Source organism: Biomphalaria glabrata, chromosome 11, assembly GCF_947242115.1.
Source record: "Biomphalaria glabrata chromosome 11, xgBioGlab47.1, whole genome shotgun sequence".
NCBI lineage: Eukaryota > Metazoa > Mollusca > Gastropoda > Planorbidae > Biomphalaria > Biomphalaria glabrata.
Window position 1 is genome coordinate 18,715,010 of NC_074721.1, and position 21,052 is coordinate 18,736,061.

Below are 21,052 nucleotides of genomic sequence, written 5' to 3' on the forward strand. Positions count from 1 at the left end.
CATGACTATTTGTTTTCATTTGCACATAATTCTAGTTATCATCATATTTAGTAAAGTCCTAGAATAGATGTGCTTGAGCGTTGGATTTGTTGCTGGCGATTGTATTCGAGAAGAATGCATTGGTTTTCTCTATGTTGTTAAGAGAGACGTATTGTCTGTGTCTAACGTCGTTGTCAACGAATATATTAAGTACATTCTAGACATGGACAAACTATTCGACCAAGACTACGATGGCTGCCCCAGTGATGGGTAACATTCAGATCTGTGTTCAGGCAAGTATTCATGAAAAATATCCAAATGGTGACCTTGTCCGTCGAACTTGTGATTGACCTGAATGACGTTTCAGATATACGTTATTACGTAATGCTGTTGGTATCATCAAGAAGATTAGCTATTTTTCTTCCGTAACAGTTCCGTAACAGTCCCAAGCGAGAGCGTTGGTGCTAAATTTACCCCTTTTGTGTGAGACACGATGGACAGAGAAAAACGAATTTATTCGCGCTTTAAGTCACAACTTTGAGAAGATCTTTGACTGTTTGCCGTATAAAAAAAAAACGGTTGTAAGTGAAAGCAGACAATCTGCTTATGTGTAGTCAGTGCCTGCTTCTAGTGTGTTTCTGATTTGTGTTTTCATTGTCGTCAATTATTAATCCGTTCTTGAAGACGCTATTAGTTTTGTGTGGCCTGCCTGTCCGCCCGCCCGTCCGTCCGTCCCGTTTAGATCTCGTAAACTAGAAAAGATGGTGAAAATCCGACATCACAATATTTTAGACCATTAAAAGCTCTGATGCAACGGCTACTTTTTTCTTTTCCGAAAGCGAAAAATCTAAATTTTAAAATCACTTATGCAAGCAGTTTTTTCATAAAAATACACCACTTTTACTACTATTCACTATTAATAGTAACAACACTTGAGGCTCTTTATTAGGGGAGACTACTATTTACCATATTTTTAACACATTTATGCAAACGGTTGTAGATTTTTTGTCAATTTTTTAAAAAATTTGTATTGCTAAGTTATGTTAGTGCTGTTATACTAAGTACTATATTTACAAAAACAAAATGTTTATTATTTTTATAAAGAGAAAAAATCTATTTAGTATGCATATAAGTTCCACATAATTTAAAACAATTAGTAAGTAGTTTTTCATATTATCGCTTAAATTGCAATGCAATCATCTACGCTGCGTAAGAAAAAAAAGTTGTTTTTTTTATATTTTCGGAAAGGTTTTATTCTTGAGGAATAAGAGATTGGCCCTTTACATAACAATTAGATCAATTAGATATTCATTATGAGACATCAGTTAGGCCAGGTTCACATCTAACTTCACATTCACGTTCACCTATCCTTTGGTCTGCTGGACCGCTGGGGCACCACACGAGATCTGTTAACCTTTTTTTCTTCATTATTTTCTGTCATTTGTCTTTGATAGAATTTCATTCTGACAATATTGAAACCTGCCTTTTTACCTGCCTGGTGGACCACTTGGGGGCCGATTTTGAGTTTGTGTTTCCACACAAACTGTCTTTGTAACCTTGTTTATTTTCTATTTCATGAAATAAGTATTTACAGTGAGCTTAATATCGCATAGGCATGGGGGGGGGGGGGGGGGGCACCAGTTCTTTTTTTTTTTTTTTTTTTAATATTCTCTGTAATACAAATATTGAAACTAAGACTTTGAGCCATAGGTGGAAACTTGCACTCCCTTCAAAAAATCCTGAGGGCCCCATGGTTGGTGTAGGTCCTGTAGGTGAAACTTTTTCTATATAAGTGCTATCATTTGGTTGTCAACTAAGACACAATTGGTTTATTGTTCTTTCACAACCGGAACTCAAGGGATATTGCTGTTATAGAATACGTGACTACGTAAAAAAATTTTTGTAAATGTAACAAAAATGTTGGCTTTCTATCACGTTTCACAAAAAAAGTAAAGATCCGTTCACTTTTCTTGGTAGATTCTACATTCAGGGTCCCATTTCATAAACGCACAAATGTTAAAGGTTAATAGTGAGGCCCTAACGTAGGAAAATATGCATTTTTCAATTTTTTTATGAAAAGGGGATTTTCTATCTTTTGTGCTGATGTTTCGGCGGGCCGGACAGAACCACGACGCTGGCCGGATGAGGCCCGCGGGCCGTTTTCTGAGCAACTTTGTTATAAACAAATGGGCAACTAATTAGCGTCAATAAAAGAGATTCGTAATGAAGGTAGACTAACACGCATTCAGATATTGTTAAAATTATAGCAATTCATTGTATCTAGTTGGCAACAGCGAAATTGAGTTTGGCGTCTTTGACATCGTTTATTTTCTTGTGAAAATCTCCGATACAAAATAAAATACGACACAATACAATAATGCATTTTAATAACAAGTAGATATACATGAGACATTTTAAGAATTAGTGTCACAAAAGTGGATGATTTCATTAGGACTGCGTACCAAAGGCTCCCATTTACGTTTGATTTATTTCACACCGAATCATTGTTCTAGTAACAGAATTATAGTACTCAGTGGCGTTACTAGGGTCGGCGTCACCGCACCCCCTGCCCCCCCCCCTATTGACGCCACTGATAGTACTGATTTACGAGGTAAATATTCAACATGAATTCCATTCGTAGTTAATGTCAGTATAAATGAGTTTATCTTGAGCACATCTGTGTAGCATAGTGGCTGAGCGTTTAATTGATTTGCTTCCAAAATGAGAGTTTGGACTTAAAGATTTTGAAAATTGAGATTTTCAACCGTTGATTTAAAGACGTCCCTGTGTCTCTTCAGCTCAACATTTGATTATCCTTGGTGGAAAGCCAGTGTGGTCATTGCACTGTCTGATTGACGTTCTCGTATGATAATTAAAATGTGTAAACTCAGCATGATCTGCTCCAAGGCCCTCCAGGTCTTAAAGAAAACTGAACTAGTGCTCAAAGCAGGAGTATCTCTGTAATGATATGTAACGTTGAAGATAGCCAAGGGAGACAAGAGAACAAAGTCGTGTCTTGGTTATCTAACAAGGTCACAGATAACTCGCTAATTAACCTCACATTGTTGACTGTTGACAATAACAAAAGCATTTGTTTTCCTTTCTCATCGTGTCAGAATGTGTAGATTCTAGACTCGCGTGTGCATTTCAAACTGGCCGGGATATAGGGGAGACGTGTTATGTGGCCAACTGTCAAGCGAAACCAATTCCTTTTGTTTTTTAATTTTTGTAAAGTATTCTATAATTTAATAACAACAACCCAGTGGTCACCATGGGTTCTTTGTTTGGTCAATGGGTAGGTTTTGCTTCTTTTTTTTCCTAGCATTGCAAGCACGACGATGACATAAAATGAAATTAAACAAAGCAACAGTGCACCAGTACCTGTTTGCAGAGGCGTAGTGAGAGGGGAGAGGGGGCAAGGAAGCAGGTTGCCCCGGGCGCCACCCTAGAAAAAAATTTATTGTAGATATTTCAGTTAGGTAATACACATTATAAGGTTATTTGTATTATATTATTGTTAAATACGGGGACACGACAATTCGTTCACTGACATTTTGTTCACCGATAAATCGTTCACCCGACAATTCGTTCACCCGACTATTCGTTCACTGGAACAGACACAAAATAAAGCAGTGAGATTCATAACAAACGAATATTCACATTTGACTAGAGTAACACCTTTAGTAAAATCACTAAATTTAGAAAGCCTTCAGGACAGAAGACTCAAAAGTAAAGTAGCAATCATACATAAAACACTGAACCATAATCTTCAAATACAAAAGCAAAATTTAATAAAGTACTCAGAAAGACCCAAAGATAAATGTGTATTCCTCATTCCATATGCTAGGACAAATTTGTACAAATACTCCTTCTTCCCTGTTGCTATTAAAGCATGGAATGGGTTGCCTGAGCTAGCCAGGAAAACCAGTGACTTGGCAGAATTTAAGTCATTGGTTAACATGCATGACTGAATGCATGACGCGTAGGACGTAATCATCTTCTTTTTTGAAGTAACGTCTGTATTCTATAAGATAAGATAATTTAAAAAACAACTTTCACCAATGTTTTGCCAACGCTTAGCTAAATGTAACAAAACACTGATCAATGAACCAGTTCTCCTTTTCTAAGTCATGTCCGATACAGTTGTATGACTTCCAGAGGAGCCACTCTGTCTAGCACTCAGCTAGGTGTTAACTAGAGTATCCAACTGAGTGGGTAGATTCCCGGCAGAGGAAAAAAAAAAGAGGGGGGGGGGGGGGGAGGGTATAGCTATAATAAAGGTGAAAGTAAAAATGTTACCTATAGTAAAGTGAGGGCCCATTTAAATGTTTCAGCTTGCTTGTAAGATCTCTTTTTTCTTTTAAGTATAAGTTTTATCACATACTGTCCTCATTAACAAAATATTAACAACAACAAAAAATAAAAAAAAATTAAAGAAACTCGGATTAGGCCCGATCTCTAGCAATTTTTAGCGGCCCCCGAAAGGAAAAAAGACGCTATTAGTTTTGTGTGAAATGTCTGTCCGTCTGTCATTTCGTCCCGTTTATATCTCGTAAACTAGAAAAGATAGTAAAAATCCGACATCATAATATTTTAGTCCATTCAAAGTTCTGATGCAACGGCTACTTTTTTCTTTTTTAAAAGCGAAATATCTTATTTTTTTAATCACTTATGCAAGTAGTTTTTTCATAAAAATACACCACTTTTACAACTATTCACTATTAATAGCAGGGCCGGTCTTAGGCCACTGCAACCTATGCGGTCGCAGTGGGCCCCGCGCTTTCATAGGCCCCGCGCTAATTCTATTTGTAAATATTAAATTGCAAAATTTATACGAAAAATTCATGGAAATGTCCTGCATTTCTTAAAATCTCCTGAAAACTCATAAAAATCTCCTGAAAATTTATAAAAATCTCCTGAAAAATAGACAAATTTGTCATTTGTGGATGTCATTTATTACGGAAAACGCCCTACCTACGTGCGATAAAAAAGGCTTTGTCAGCTTTCATGTAATAAAATGTAATAATCGGACGAATTTTCACCTTAACCGAAGTTTCCAATACCTTATTTTCTTTTATAGTCATTGGCTTATAAATATGCCATAGGTTGCAAGGTTCGTAAAGTAAAGTTAATTTGATCGCTATTTTGTACTTAGTAAAGAATGAATAAAATGCAAATTCGAATTTTTTTTCTAATACAAAATCTTAATTTTTACTTATCATCCTTATTGTCACACAGACTAGGCCCCGCGCAATCAGTTTCGCATAGGGCCCCGCATTCGTTAGGACCGGCCCTGACTAATAGTAACAAACACTGGAGGCCTTGTAGTAGGGGAAACAATATATTATCATATTCATAAAACTCTTTTGTCAAAAAATTATTTTTGTTACATTTGAATTGCTACGTTATGTAACTTCTGTCCTACTAACTACTACATTTACTCAAAAATAATGTTAAATTTTTTAAAGAGAAAAAAACATCTATTTAATTTACAAATAAGTTGGACATAATTTAAAAACAAAACAATAAATAAGTAGTTTTTCACATTATCGCGTGAACTGCGACAACAGTATTTACATAATACGGAAATGTTTTTTTTCTCTGTTTTTAGGATTTGAATTAAGAGATTGACCCTTTACAAAACAATTAGATCAATTAGGTATTCATTATAATACATCAGTTTGGCCAGGTTCACATTTAACTTCACATTCACTTTCACCTATCCTTTGGTTTGCTGAACCGCTGGGGCAACAAGATCTGTCAACCTTCTTTCTCCATTTTTCTCTGTTATTTGTCTTTGATTGAATATAATTCTTCTGTTATTTCTTAAAATATTGAAATCTGCCTTTTTACCTGCCTGGTGGACAACTTAGGAGGCCGATTTTGAGTTTGTGTTTCCACACAAACTGTCTTTGTAACCTTGTTTTTTTTTTGTTGGAAATAATAGCTACAAAGGTTTTAATGTAAACATATTAATCACGCGGCGAGAATATAAAATATTAACAATATCTTACTATCCAGTGAACGATTTGTCTGTGAACGAATCGTCGGGTGAACGAATTGTCTGGAGTAACAAAAAAACTAAAACAAATTAATTCCACTTATCTTATTCATGGCAAACCAGTAACACAGACTAAAAACGCAAAATACCTAGGTGTTATAATAAATGAAAAACTATCATGGAATCCACATATTGATGAAACTTCAAAAAATGAAACAAAGCATTATGATTTATTAAAAGAAATTTCTATAAATCAAATAGGAACATAAAACTAAAATGTTATTTAACCTTGGTTAGGCCAATAATAGAATATGCATCCTCCGTTTGGGACCCCAAAACATTAAGAAACGGGAACAGACACAAAATAGAGCAGTGCGATTTATATCAAACGAATATTCACATTTGACTAGAGTAACACCTTTAGTAAAATCACTAAATTTAGAAAGCCTTCAGGACAGAAGGCTCAAAAGTAAAGTAGCAATCATACATAAAACACTGAACCATAATCTTCCAATACAAAAACAAAATTTAATAAAATACTCTGAAAGACACAAAGATAAAGGCACATTCCTCGTCCCATATGCTAGGACAAATTTGTACAAATACTCCTTCTTCCCTAGTGCTATTGGAGCATGGAATGGGTTGCCTGAGCTAGCCAGGAAAACCAGTGACTTGGCAGAATTTAAGTCATTGGTTAATATGCATGACTAAATGCATGACGCGTAGGACGTAATCATCTTCTTTTTTGAAGTAACGTCTGTATTATATAAGATAAGATAAGAACGAAATGTAGGGTGAATGAATTGTCACGTGATCGAAAAGTCAGTGAACGAATAGTCGTGGAACCCGTTAAATACTTTTTATTTATGATCCTATATTTCTATGTGGTGTTCGTGGAAAATGGGGTGGGGGGCGCCAATAAAGTTACTTGACCTGGGCGCACGTCATGCTCACTACGCCTCAGCCTGCTTGTCTTCTGCCTAAACACAGAGAACAGTATAGATCGCAAGATCCGGAAGGGGGTACATAAACATTTTTTTTTCACTCTAGGCTCAAAAATGTTTACAGGGTCGGATTTAAGGGAGGGCTGGCGGGGACACTGCCCAGTGGAATCCACAAGAAAGGGGCCCCACAATAGAGAAAAAAATCCATATTTTGACCTGTCAACAGTTTTACGTTTTTCTTAGGACATTTTTTCCTCGCATTTTTCCCGACACTGCTTTCAATCTTACAGTTGGCAAGACTGTCGTGGTTAAAAAGTGTCCGTTTATAGTGCACTCGTAACAGTAGCTCCGAATTTCCTACATTGCGTAAAACTTTAAAAATTTTCATTTTTTCGTTTAAAGAAATAAAATTGAATATTTTATAAAGTACTCTCTTTCTTTTATACTATGGCCAGCTTTTATATATCAGTTATTATCAAGTGAATTGTTATAAAAGCTTTCGAAAAAGTGCAGGGGCATCCACAAAAAAACGTCCTGGGGACCTCCACGCACTTAAATCCGGTCCTGACTGTTGTTCTAGAAATCTCTTCACTCTTGTGGTAGAGCTAAAAATAGATCATAATTATCCAAGGTCACTCAAAATTCTCACCTGTTTAAATAAGGGACTTAAACTGTTTTCATAGTTGAACTGCACACGTTCTTCCATTAAGCACATACCAGCATTAGGATGAATGTATTCAGTATGACGTGTTTCTGTCTGCATTGTCCATTGTTTTTCCACCTCTACTCCTACTATGTTTATGTAAGAGTCAGCGCGGACAATATTTCTCAGTCTTATTATGTCCGTTATTTAAAATGTTAAAAACAAAGCCTATTCTGAGTTATCTACAGTACATTATCCTGCAATCTTCTATTTAAAAAATTGTAGACCAGAAACCAAATCGGCAATTCATTGGAATTTATTCGTGAAGTCCAGAGACTGATATCATTTGTTTTACTATAGTTTTCCTTTAGTTTTTTTTTTTTTATTGTAGTGTAGGGTAGCCACAAAAACCATTTTGTCTAGGCTCATGAAAGCTAGTAATTGCAGCTTTGCTTTTCCTTTTGTAGGAATGGGGGGGGGGGGGGTTAACCTCAAGGCCTACCCACCCTCCCCCAATGGCTACGCGCATAGAATTGGGTGACTGGTGTAGTTTGCTTTAGATTAATATTGAAGAGGTTTTTTTTTTTTTTAACCTAAACTCTAAGCTACATTGTTTTCTGAAAAATAAATTTACTTTAAATCTAAAAGTAAACAACATTTTCAAGTGGGTCATTGTACAAAAATGATATTGTTTATTGTATGTATAACATATAAGTCATCACATCACTTTTCACATTTCATTCTTACTGATTACATGGGCATTTGTTTGCCGTCACCGGAAGCTGGTTACGTCCTTGTAAATGGACGATTCCCGCTAGGGCACCATGGAAACCAGAATTGTAATCACATGCCACCTCATTCAGGACGTAGTCCGACCTGACGTCCACGTACTGATCATTCTCTTCCGGTCCACCCACCAGAGCCCCCGTCAGCTCGTGGGGATTAGGACCTGGTGAGTTGGCCTCGTTGTAACCGCAGGGGGCTGGTTTGCTAGGGCAAGAGGCAGCCCGGTGATGGGGTTGTCGAGGAAACTTGGTTCCGTAGCCGATTTCGTAGCTGTAGCAGCCTCCATCGTGAGGGTTGTCCCCGAGGATGTAATTAATCTGTTCGACGGCCCACTTGCGGTAACTGTCAGCACTAATTCCGGAGTCAGCAGCTACGAGAGCTAAAAATGCTGAGTTGGCAGCCAACCTATGTTAAAGTGAAATATAAAGTTTGAGCTTAAAAAAATCTCAAAGTATTATAAATATTTTATAAATAAGTAAATCTTATTTAAATAAATCTTAAAGTAGGGCACACTTTTTTGCGGGATACAGTTATTAAATTTATCCGCGGCAAATATGTACTTTTTCTTTAATCAAACTATTTCCAGGTATCATTCGTGTGTGAAGTAGGTCAGACCTATCAAGCAGAGGGAAACCTATAGCCTACATTAAATGTATGTTAGTCTCTCATCAAACAAAACTTAAACACTCGCAGTTAGTCAAAAGAAGAAGGGCTCTGAAAAGGGCAGTAATGACTGTTTTGAAATAATTGTAAACATTAAGCAGTTACTTTCCTTGTACTACTAGGATGAATGTGCTGCGGTGTTAAAAACAATTGATTCTTAGTAATAATGTTGACATTTTAACACATTTCCAAAATGACCCTAAAATGACCTTCAACCAGATTATTTCTTTACAGAGAGAGAGAAAAGAGGTGATGGTTTACTTGAAACCATAGAGATATCACTTGATCAAATACCTTTGCTCCATCCTTTTGTCAAAGGTATTCACTATAACTTACAACACACTAATCAAACTTAATCATTGGTCATCACTTTTTTTGATACTTTTTCTTTTAGATTTTTCCTCTTAAACTTGATCCAAACAAAATATAACATCTACTTTTAAACTTGATCCAAACAAAATATAACATCAACTTTTAAACTTCAGCCAAACAAAATATAACTTCAACTTTTAAACTTCAGCCAAACAAAATATAACAACTTTTAAACTTGATCCAAACAAAATATAACATCAACTTTTAAACTTGATCCAAACAAAATATAACATCAACTTTTAAACTTGATCCAAACAAAATATAACATCAACTTTTAAACTTGATCCAAACAAAATATAACAACTTTTAAACTTGATCCAAACAAAATATAACATCAACTTTTAAACTTGATCCAAACAAAATATAACATCACTTTTAGAATTACAATCAAAATATTTTCATGTTATCACAGGACAATAAAATCAGAAGATTAAACAAAAAACAAAAAATAACAAAAACCAACTAATCATAGGTGTGTACTGACCTGAGAGATCCCCATTTCATGGCCCAGGCCAACCCACATGGAGTATACTTGATACCTCCACCAGGGAACCAACTGTTAAAATAGTTGATCACCACCGTCCTGTAGGCGTTGTCTTTGGTTTCCTCATATAAGAGCTGATTGCAAGATACTGGGGAACACATTTTGTTTGAAAATTGAATGCTGGCGAGAACTTTAAGCGGTGGCGTAGCTATGGTGGGGATAGGGGGGAATTTGAAATACCCCCGTGCCCCCACTAGTGAAGGCCCCCAAATGAGTGTTCGAATTTTTTAAAAATATTAAATATTACGCCATTATCTCATATCATGATGTTGAATGTTAAAATGCAGGGGGGCCCCTAAAGAGGTCAAGCCCCCGGGTCGGGCACCCAAATTATGGCAAATTCCAAGCTACGAGCTGACTTGAAGTCATCTAATAAATTGCTATTAAAGATAACTGAACATTCCTAAGTGTTTATTTGTAGTGTTTGACTTTTTTGTTTAAGACTTGAATGAATTAAATTCACAATTATTGTTTGCACTGAAGAGATTTAAACTATGATCTTTGTCCTTTTTGAAAAACAGACAGCACTGGACAAGAGATTCAAAAAATAAGCGACAGACAGAACTTTGAAAGAGCTCAATGGACTCACGTTGTTTGTTCTCCAGGTTCAAGGCCCAGATGTAGCCTGACTCGGCCTGAGTTTTAGCGTTGTTGAGGTAGACTTGGTTGTGAGTGGCCCGATACAACCACACGCCTGCCTCACACAGTTCGTCCTTGTAGCTGGTCGAGGCATAAGTGTTGGCTAGAGCCAGACCTCTGAGGAGATAACACACAAGTCAATAATAACTCAGGTTAGGGAAAGTGGACGCTGGATCGAATGTGTGAATGTGACTGTGTGTAAGGTCTGTTGAGTTAAAGTTAAAAGCTTTAGAGACGACACATTATTGCCAGGCTCTCAGGCTTGAATAGCAAACTGTAACTTCCTGAATCAAATCAAACTCAGAAAGAATTTCTATCGTATGAAACTACTTATATATGTCTAAAAGCTTGTTCGACTAAATAAATAATAATCAATAATGATTCTAATGATAGTTTTCCAGTGGTAAATGGGCAACAGACGACAGGGAAATATAAGAGAAATGTTTGACAATTTATAATTTATCACCTTGGTCGTAGCCAGGATTTTTTTTTGGGGGGGGGGGGATTTTTTCTCCCCCCTGCCATATACATATATTTGTGTGTGTGTGTGTGTATGTTCTGACCATTCTTTCGGAAGACGTTTATTGTACCCTAGAATAGGTTCTTCCTAAAGTAAGTGGAAAAATTGTAGACTCCCCGCCCTTGCCAGCTAGGGGGGTCTGGGGGTGCGCTGCGAGATCCCTCAGCGAGGGGCGAAACCCCGCCGCCAATCATTTTTTTCAGGTATTGAAAGCCAACAAAATGCATATTCTGAGGTATCTACAGTGCATTATCCTGCTATTAAAAAGTTTTATTTCAAAAACCTAATGTGCTTACTGACTTAGATCCTCTTGCGCCTTTCGACGCATTGGGCGGCATGCTGTTTCCTCAAAAATCTGTCACTGGCAATGTCTGAAGTCTCTTCCCACCTGCTCTGAGGACCTCCATGAAAGTGTGGCGTGAAGTTGTACTAGGATTTCCCTGTTTGCGCTTACCTCTTAATAGCTTCCATGTCATCGCAACTCTTATTATGCGTTATTCATCTTGTCGGAGAACATGTCCCGAAAACCTCATGAGACGCTCTGTCACAACCTTACTAAGGGGTCGACTCTCAATTCGGCATAGGATTTCCTTGATTGAGACCCGATCTCTGTAAGTGACTCCTAAAATCCGTCTTAGCCATCTTTGTTGAGCCACATTTAGATTTTTTCAATTTCGATAGATGACTATTCACTGCACTTTATTAAATAGAGCCCAGCCACTGATAGAAACTTGTAACCTCTCTTGGCTACGCTCTTGGAATTAGGTGACTGTAGTTTGCTTTAGATTTTATATCGAAAAGGGAAGTTTAATCGTCAAAATCATTTGTTGTGGGATTTTTAACTAAAAAATTTCTGGAGTTTTTTTTTAACAAATTCAAAACCCCATTTAGCTACGCTCATAGAATTTGGTGTGTGTAGTTTGATTTAGACTAATATTGAAGAGGGGGTTTTCAAACTCAAAACCATCTGGAGGGGTTTAAAATTGAAAAAAAGCCATTTGAAGGGTTAAGGTTAGGGTTAGGGTTAGGTTTAAACTCAAAATCCCCATTGGCTTGGCTACGCTCAAAGAATTTTAGTTTGTAATTTACTTTCTATTTATATTGAAGAGGTATTTTTTAGCATCAATCCCCGCTGTAAGGGGGTTTAAACTCAAAACCCTCTTTGGTTACGCTCATAGCATCTTGAGTGCGTAATTTGCTTTTTTATATTGGAGAGGTGTTTTTTTTTAGCTTCAAACCCCACTGAAAGGGGGTTTAACCTCAAAACCACTTTGGCTACGCTCATAGCATCTTGAGTGCGTAATTTGCTTTTTTTTTTATTTTGAAGAGTTATGTTTTAGCTTCAAACCCCACTGAAGGGGGATTTAAACTCAAAACCTCCTTTGGCTACTCTCATAGAATTATGAGTGTGTCATTTGCTTTTTTTATATTCAAGAGAGGGGTTTTACCGTAAATTTCGGAGGTGGTTTGAAAACTGAAATCTTCCTTAGCTATGCTTTTGGAATTTGGGGATTGTCGTTTGCATTATTTTTTTGTTTTGTTTGATAGAATAGATGCCACTTGTGATAGTTTCGATTGATGACTATAGTTATTTATTGAATGAAACTAGATTGAGTTACAAATTGTTAAGCAACTGACCTGTGCTCGTTTGCAAACTTGTACAGACTCTCTGCTGCAGTCAAGAGTTGATTGCTGTAAGCTTGATCTCCCTTGTCTTTGAACACTATGGAACCAATGGCGAGAACTGCGGCTGTTTCTCCGGCTACGTCACTACCCTACATACCGGAAGTACAAACTGTACAAATATCCTACTTTAGTTAGAGCACATTAATTATACACTATTCCAGTCTTCATCTAAAACCCATCATTAGGCTATGCCACGATTAGTGAAGCTACCCTGACAAGACAACATTACCATAGCAGGCAAGGTACTGGACATCTAGACAAAAGCTGACCATTTCTTAGCAGACAATCTACTAAACATTTAGGCTACAGCTTACCCTTTCATAGAGGTTTAGCTACTATATATAGTTAAGCATCAGCTTTCATTAGCTATTAGAAACATAAAGTTTCAGTTAGAAAATCTCACTAAAAAAACAAGTCACACAAGCTAGTTACAAGTAGACTTGTAACTAGTTCTTCCACTGCAGTGCGAAATGCAATACAGACATAGTTTGGTCTTATAGTAGCCAGGCTATGTAAAAGTAAAGTAAAGTTTCACACCTTATGATCTACAGGGTAGATGATGTAAAGGTCATCTGTTTCTGTGGCCCACGGTTAACGAGGGTGTCATGTGGCCAGCACAACGACCAACCGCCTTTACTTTTCCTCAACTAATGTCGGGTACCCATTAGAGTTGGGTGGACTCAGAGACGTGATTAAAGTATCATATAATTCGAAGAGAGGAGTGAGAGAAACACAAAAACTCTCAATTCTCGTCATTCTTCCCGCTTGTCAAGAGCCTTACTATGACTCACAAAACATCCAAGGACAACATACCATTTAAAAAAAACAACAAGCCCACCAATATTTAGCTAACCCAAAGCAACTAAGATTTTTCTATTAAAAAATGAAACAAACTCCTTACCGGATGAGCCACCGAGGCTACTCTACATGGCCTTGACATTGTCATGTCTTCTGGTCGACCCCAAAAGTTGTGGTCTAATGTTTCATCTCCTACTTGGAACGTGAACTCTTGTTTGGAAGGGTTCCAAGCTCTCAGGAAGTAATCCAAAGGCCATTTGATCATGTCATACATTTGGTTTAACTGATTGGCTCTTTGATAAGCGTCTTTCCATCTAAAATAAAGTAATTTAAATGCAGTTGTTTATGAAGCAAAACTATAAAAACATTTGTTCAAATGAAAAGTATTATAGGTTTTAGCTTTACCCAATCACCAATCATAAACGTGGCAGAGCTATTAAAGAAGTACACTTCAAAATATCAACTGGGTCTTGAAGACCTCCCATGGAAACAGCTCAAGAGGAACGATCACGTGACAAGTAACTCAGGACTTGCAAAAACTTCCTACAAATAACAATAAGAAAGCATCAAGAAGGCATTAAGGAGGCATCAAGAAAACAGCAAGAATGCATCAAGAAATCATCAAGAAGGCTGCAAAGAGGCACCAAGAAAGCAGCAAGAAGGCATCAAGAAGGAATCCAGAAAGCAGCAAGGAAGCAGCAAGAAGGCGTCAAGAAAGCAGCAAGGATGCATCAAAAAGGCATCAAAAAAAGAATCAAGAAGGCATCAAGGAGGCATCAAGAAAGCAGCAAGAAGGCTTCAAGAAAATAGCTAGAAAGCAGCAAGAAGTCGTCAAGGAGGTATCAAGAAAGCATCAAGAATGCAGGAAAGGAAACAAGAAATCGAAAGATCCTAACGCTAGATGAAACACTTCAGATGTCAGGAAGCAGAAATGAATGATGGTAACTGTTTGAAGATCATGTTGAACGTTGAAGTGACGTGTAAAGATGCAAGTTACAAAAGTATCGATATGTATACATTTATTTATATTCTTGGAGACTTAAACAAGTTATCCTTCGCAGGTCCCACGATTACCCATACTCTTAAGCGAGTAATTCTTTTACATTCAGATAGACTGCAACATTCAGTTAGACTTACTTGTACAAAGACCACAGCAGTATGTTGGCAGTTGCGGCCATTGGAAGTCCAAACTTCACGTGGTCACCAGCGTCGTACCAACCTCCCACCACACAGTCATGGAGGGCTGAGTCTCCTCTCCAATGAATGGGATTGTTGGCTGGAAGTGGACCAGACCTTCGCATAAAATAAAATTGAGTGATATCATGAAACAGCAACAAAATAAACAACTACAATAAAAACAACACATTTTATTTTCTGGTGTCCCCCTAACCATAACTTTTTTTCTGTCTCTCGATCCGTAACGATGTCAAGCATTATCAGAAACACTATTTTGATTAACTACAAAATTTCCAACATTTACAATATGAAACAAAGGAAAATATTCTAAATTTGACACCAGTTTCATCTTTCCAACTGGTATTTGAAATAATCCGTTAAAGGTAGACGCTAACACCTGGACCATTGAAACTACAGAGTAAGATTTTTTCTAATGGCAAGATTGAAACAGAGGCTCCTTGCCCCAGCTACTGTCTGGCAAGATTGAAACAGAGGCTCCTTGCCCCAGCTACTGTCTGGCAAGATTGAAACAGAGGCTCCTTGCCCCAGCTACTGTCTGGCAAGATTGAAACAGAGGCTCCTTGCCCCAGCTACTGTCTGGCTAGATTGAAACAGAGGCTCCTTGCCCCAGCTGCTGTCTGGCAAGATTGAAACAGAGGCTCCTTGCCCCAACTACTGTCTGGCAAGATTGAAACAGAGGCTCCTTGCCCCAACTACTGTCTGGCAAGATTGAAACAGAGGCTCCTTGACCCAACTACTGTCTGGCAAGATTGAAACAGAGGCTCCTTGCCCAAGCTACTGTCTGGCAAGATTGAAACAGAGGCTCCTTGCCCCAGCTGCTGTCTAGCAAGATTGAAACAGAGACTCCTTGCCCCAGTTACTGTCTGGTAAGATTGAAACAGAGGCTCCTTGCCCCACCTGTATCTGGCAAGATTGAAACAGAGGCTCCTTGCCCCAGCTACTGTCTGGCATTATTGAAACAGAGGCTCCTTGCCCAAGCTACTGTCTGGCAAGATTGAAAAAGAGGCTCCTTGCCCCAACTACTGTCTGGCAAGATTGAAACAGAGACACCTTGCCCCAACTACTGTCTGGCAAGATTGAAACAGAGGCTCCTTGCCCCAACTACTGTCTGGCAAGATTGAAACAGAGGCTCCTTGCCCCAGCTACTGTCTGGCAAGATTGAAACAGAGGCTCCTCGCCCCAACTACTGTCTGGCAAGATTGAAACAGAGGCTCCTTGCCCCAACTACTGTCTGGCAAGATTGACACAGAGGCTCCTTGCCCCAGCTACTGTCTGGCAAGATTGAAACAGAGACTCCTTGCCCCAGCTATTGTCTGGCAAGATTGAAACAGAGGCTCCTTGCCCCAGCTACTCTCTGGCAAGACTAAAACAAAGGCTCCTTGCCCCAGCTACTGTCTGGCAAGATTGAAACAGAGGCTCCTTGCCCCAGTTACTGTCTTGCAAGATTGAAACAGAGGCTCCTTGCCCCAGTTACTGTCTGGCAAGATTGAAACAGAGGCTCCTTGCCCCAGTTACTGTCTGGCAAGATTGAAACAGAGTCTCCTTGCCCCAGCTACTATCTGGCAAGATTGAAACAGAGGCTCCTTGCCCCAGCTGCTGTCTGGCAAGACTAAAACAAAGGCTCCTTGCCCCAGCTACTGTCTGGCAAGATTGAAACAGAGGCTCCTTGCCCCAGTTACTGTCTTGCAAGATTGAAACAGAGGCTCCTTGCCCCAGTTACTGTCTGGCAAGATTGAAACAGAGGCTCCTTGCCCCAGTTACTGTCTGGCAAGATTGAAACAGAGGCTCCTTGCCCCAGCTTCTGTCTGGCAAGATTGAAACAGAAGCTCCTTGCCCCAATTACTGTCTGGCAAGATTGAAACAGAGACTCCTTGCCCCAGCTAATGTCTGGCAAGATTGAAACAGAGACTCCTTGCCCCAGCTACTGTCTGGCAAGATTGAAACAGAGACTCCTTGCCCCAGCTACTGTCTGGCAAGATTGAAACAGAAGCTCCTTGCCCCAATTACTGTCTGGCAAGATTGAAACAGAGGCTCCTTGCCCCAGTTACTGTCTGGCAAGATTGAAACAGAGGCTCCTTGCCCCAGTTACTGTCTGGCAAGATTGAAACAGAGTCTCCTTGCCCCAGCTACTGTCTGGCAAGATTGAAACAGAGACTCCTTGCCCCAGCTAATGTCTGGCAAGATTGAAACAGAGACTCCTTGCCCCAGCTAATGCCTGGCAAGATTGAAACAGAGACTCCTTGCCCCAGCTAATGCCTGGCAAGATTGAAACAGAGACTCCTTGCCCCAGCTAATGCCTGGCAAGATTGAAACAGAGACTCCTTGCCCCAGCTAATGCCTGGCAAGATTGAAACAGAGACTCCTTGCCCCAGCTAATGTCTGGCAAGATTGAAACAGAGGCTCCTTGCAATAATACCCTTGGTATCTGATTTATTCATTGATATCTTTGAGACTAATCAAATGGGGAAATTGTTACATGTATGACAGAAAACATTTCAATGAGACTTTACCTTTGAGCGTCGTAAAACAGAATGGACTTTCCTAGCGCTGAGGCGTAGTCTTTGGCAGAGTGGACAGTCACACAGCCAAGTACAAGTATACCAAGGGCTTGGAACAGCATTCTTATAGACTTACTTAAAGAAACAAAAACAACAACAATACAAAATAAGGATACATTAATTATTTGATGCAATATATTTTGATCAAAGATTAAACGGAAATTAACCCGAAGGTGAGATATGCGAAACAAAAATGTTACAGTCCACATAACATTTAAAAGATGAAATGATATTAATTCGTATAACTTTAGATAAATTATGTCTCGAAACAAATGAGATTTTTAATAATATGAGAAATCAAAGAAGATTCAAATTAATACCGTAGGGCGTAGTGTCAACTATCAACGAGTATTCCAAAGTAGTGTAAAGTACACACACAATTAATACAAGACGAACCGAAAATGACAGATCATTGCATTGCAAACATCAATGTGGAGATTACAAATCACGAGATGAAAACAAACTTATAAACAGGGCCGGCCTTAGATTATAGGAGGCTCCTGGCGAAGGGAATTTGGTGGCCCCAAATAAAATTTAAAAAAGAAAAAAGAAAAAGAAAACAGCGAAAAAAAAGCATGCAATTTATAAAAAACCTGCCCGTCTACAACTGAATAGAAAAATAACTGAAATTCAAATATTGCAATTTTCGAAGTAGGGGCCTAGAGACAGAGTTAAACTAGTAAACTGATCCAAAAGTGGCAATTTTTAGTCCTGTTCGAGGCCCCCATCCTTTGGGGGGGGGGGGGGGCCTAGGCGGCTGCATTATGTGCCTATTATCTTATCTTACCTTATGTAGTACAGACGTTACTTCAAAAAAAAGAAGATGATTACGTCCTACGCGTCATGCATTCAGTCATGCATATTAACCAATGACTTAAACTCTGCCTATTCCTAAGGCCGGCTCTGGTATAAAAACTAGAAGTAAAGAAAGATGGATATATTTATGTGTATTCTAATATAAGGATTAATTAACCACATTATATCCAGGTGTATAAAAGTGAGATAAAATAACTGTCTTATAGAAAATTAGGAGAAGAAATGCCAAAAATATTGATTTCTAGACACAAAAAATGTTGAATTTAAATCTTCTTTTAATTAATTAGTTATGAAAGTTATGAAAATATTTTGTGAATAATACTTATGTGATGCTTAAAAAGTAGAACAAAAAGTAACTTATTATTTACGATGTAAGCTGCTAAGACAGAATCCTGTCAGAACTTGGCAAGAGTTCAAAGCCTGATCTATATACACACACAGTTCCAGTGGGCAGCAGCAGAAGTCAAAAACAAGACCCAAGGTTGAGATCTGACAATTGTGATCATTTTGTGTCTCGAGGTCACGGATCAAAGATAAGACAACTCGACATTCTGTGTCGCTTCTGCAGAAGTGAGTCTCAAACTATGCAATAACAAAAAGCTTGATGCTTATTAGCTACTACCCCCGTATCTTGAACAAGAAGCAATCTCTCCATTAGCAAATTTAAAATAAAGAAAAATTATTAAAAGGTGAAGGTCTTCAAGTTCCAATAATTTTTTTTTTACTTCGTTACATTTTATAGTAAAGATTTGCATCGATGCCGGACAACTACAAGTATCTCTTTTTTTTTTGTTTAAGTGTTTTGGTGTACACAGTATAGAAAGTTTTGAGAAGCTTTGTACCTGAGAAGATATATGATAATTAGTGCGCTTTTTTTTGGCAATTTAAAATCACATTTTTTTTCACTTCAATCTGAAAGTAGTTTGTATATTTCTTAGTTGACGACTTTGATGTAGTGTTCTTTGACATTGTTTAGTTCATCTATTTATTTCAAAATAACTTCCACTATTTTTTTCTTGCATTGTATTCTGTTTTTTCTAGTCTTTGAATTAATACTGCCTTTACATTCTGCCATATCGCTTTTTCTTCATTTTCAGTATTTCTGTATTTTCAAGTTTCAATAATGTTAATAACATCTTAGCATACAAAATACATATTTAAAAAAAGACAACGTATACAGCTTACAATAAAATAAAATATATATCAAAATAAAAATAATTACATTTGTGTTTGCTCAAGCCGGGTTTCGAACTCGTAATTCAGCACCGTCAGCTCGACGTACCAACGCCGTGAGCGTTGAGTTCTGGCCTAGCGATAATGACTTGACTATTAAAAAAACAACACTAGGATTTGACGTGTAACGAAAGTAAACAAAGAATACTTTTGGTGGCTTAAGAGAGAGAGAGACAGGTTTTAGTTTCGGAAAGTTTAGTCTAACGACAATTACGTAGTAAAAAGTTAAGTTCCTCTTCACCAGGTTTCGAACCCAAGACCCTAGGTTCGGAAGCCAAGCGCTTTACCGCTTCATTATGTATTAAAGAATTATTTAACATCATTCATAAGCGTCGAGTTGGCCTTTCGCTTGTTATTTGAGTGGGCTATTTGAGAGTTACCTCCATTTGGACTTATCTACAAAAAAAACAAAAAACAAAAAACAGCGCGGAGAAGCATAACAATATTCTAGATGGATTAGAATTAAGTAAACATTTAAACAAAGCTTAGATGAAACTTAGATAATCTATCAATTAAGTGAAAGCAACATTAAATTTAATGAAGAAACAACTCAGTTATCGGTACACTACAACATGTTTCGCCATGTTGTTTTTTATTAGCCATATTTAAATGTATTAGTTTTTTACTTGAAAAATTATAACGGTCAAACAAGAGTTTCCCTCGTGTGGCCAACGAGTTAGTCATTCTTTTCTCAGCGATGTACATCAACTGTTAAATTTCAAGGAAAATCTTTAGAGCCGTTTTTGAGATCGTGTCCAGGTTCCAGCCTCTACCCTCCATCCTCCATAAAGTTATGACTTGATAATAGAGGCACTGTAAAAAAATAAACAACAACTAAACAAAGGTGAGATAACTATGTTTAAATTGTAGTTTAACAATTCCGAATAGAATACTTTTTTTTTTACAATTCCTCTTATCAACTTGCAAACTCTTTATGGGTTCAACAACCTGGATGGATGGACACGGATCTCGAAAACGGCTCTGACAATTTTGCCATCGCTCTTACAAAAGTCTTTATAAGAAGTTGTCTTTTTTTTTCAACTGTTTTATACTTGTTTTTGTCCCTCTGGCGCTTAGACTATTGTATCTTGTAAGTATAGAAATGTTCAAGGTATTTCTTTCATTAAAAAAACAACAACAACTAACTATTCTAGTTGCATATTTTAGGACAATGTAAATAACGATTTTTGAAGTGTACAAAATGATGTTATAAATGTTTCAGAGTTACTTGCATTTATTGGGATGTATTGCATTTATTGGGATGTATTGCGTTTATTGGAATGTATTGCATTTATTGGGATGTATTGCATTTATTGGGATGTATTGCATTTATTGGGATGTATTGCATTTATTGGGATGTATTGCATTTATTGGGATGTATTGCATTTATTGGGATGTATTGCGTTTATTGGAATGTATTGAATTTATTGGGATGTATTGAATGTATTGGGATGTATTGAATTTATTGGTATGTATTGCATTTATTGGGATGTATTGCATTTATTGGAATGTATTGAATTTATTGGGATGTATTGAATTTATTGGGATGTATTGAATTTATTGGGATGTATTGAATTTATTGGTATGTATTGCATTTATTGGGATGTATTGCGTTTATTGGGATGTATTGCATTTATTGGGATGTATTGCGTTTATTGGGATGTATTGCATTT

The 21,052-nt window shown here is 37.6% G+C and overlaps 1 protein-coding gene across 1 annotated transcript in view; it reads right to left on the reverse strand.

Annotated features, from left to right (window-relative positions):
• Positions 1 to 8,236: 8,236 nt before the first annotated feature.
• Positions 8,237 to 21,052, reverse strand: part of LOC106072737 (uncharacterized) — a 29,733-nt gene continuing 16,917 nt past the window's right edge. Inside the window, exons 9-16 of the mRNA XM_056004372.1 lie at positions 19,369 to 19,454; positions 17,283 to 17,405; positions 14,713 to 14,868; positions 13,679 to 13,889; positions 12,730 to 12,866; positions 10,522 to 10,688; positions 9,873 to 10,020; positions 8,237 to 8,758 (exon numbers count right to left, since the gene is read on the reverse strand). Of these exons, the coding sequence (XP_055860347.1) occupies positions 8,311 to 8,758; positions 9,873 to 10,020; positions 10,522 to 10,688; positions 12,730 to 12,866; positions 13,679 to 13,889; positions 14,713 to 14,868; positions 17,283 to 17,405; positions 19,369 to 19,454 (1,476 nt within the window). The 3' untranslated portion in view covers positions 8,237 to 8,310. The remainder of the gene's footprint in view (positions 8,759 to 9,872; positions 10,021 to 10,521; positions 10,689 to 12,729; positions 12,867 to 13,678; positions 13,890 to 14,712; positions 14,869 to 17,282; positions 17,406 to 19,368; positions 19,455 to 21,052) is intronic.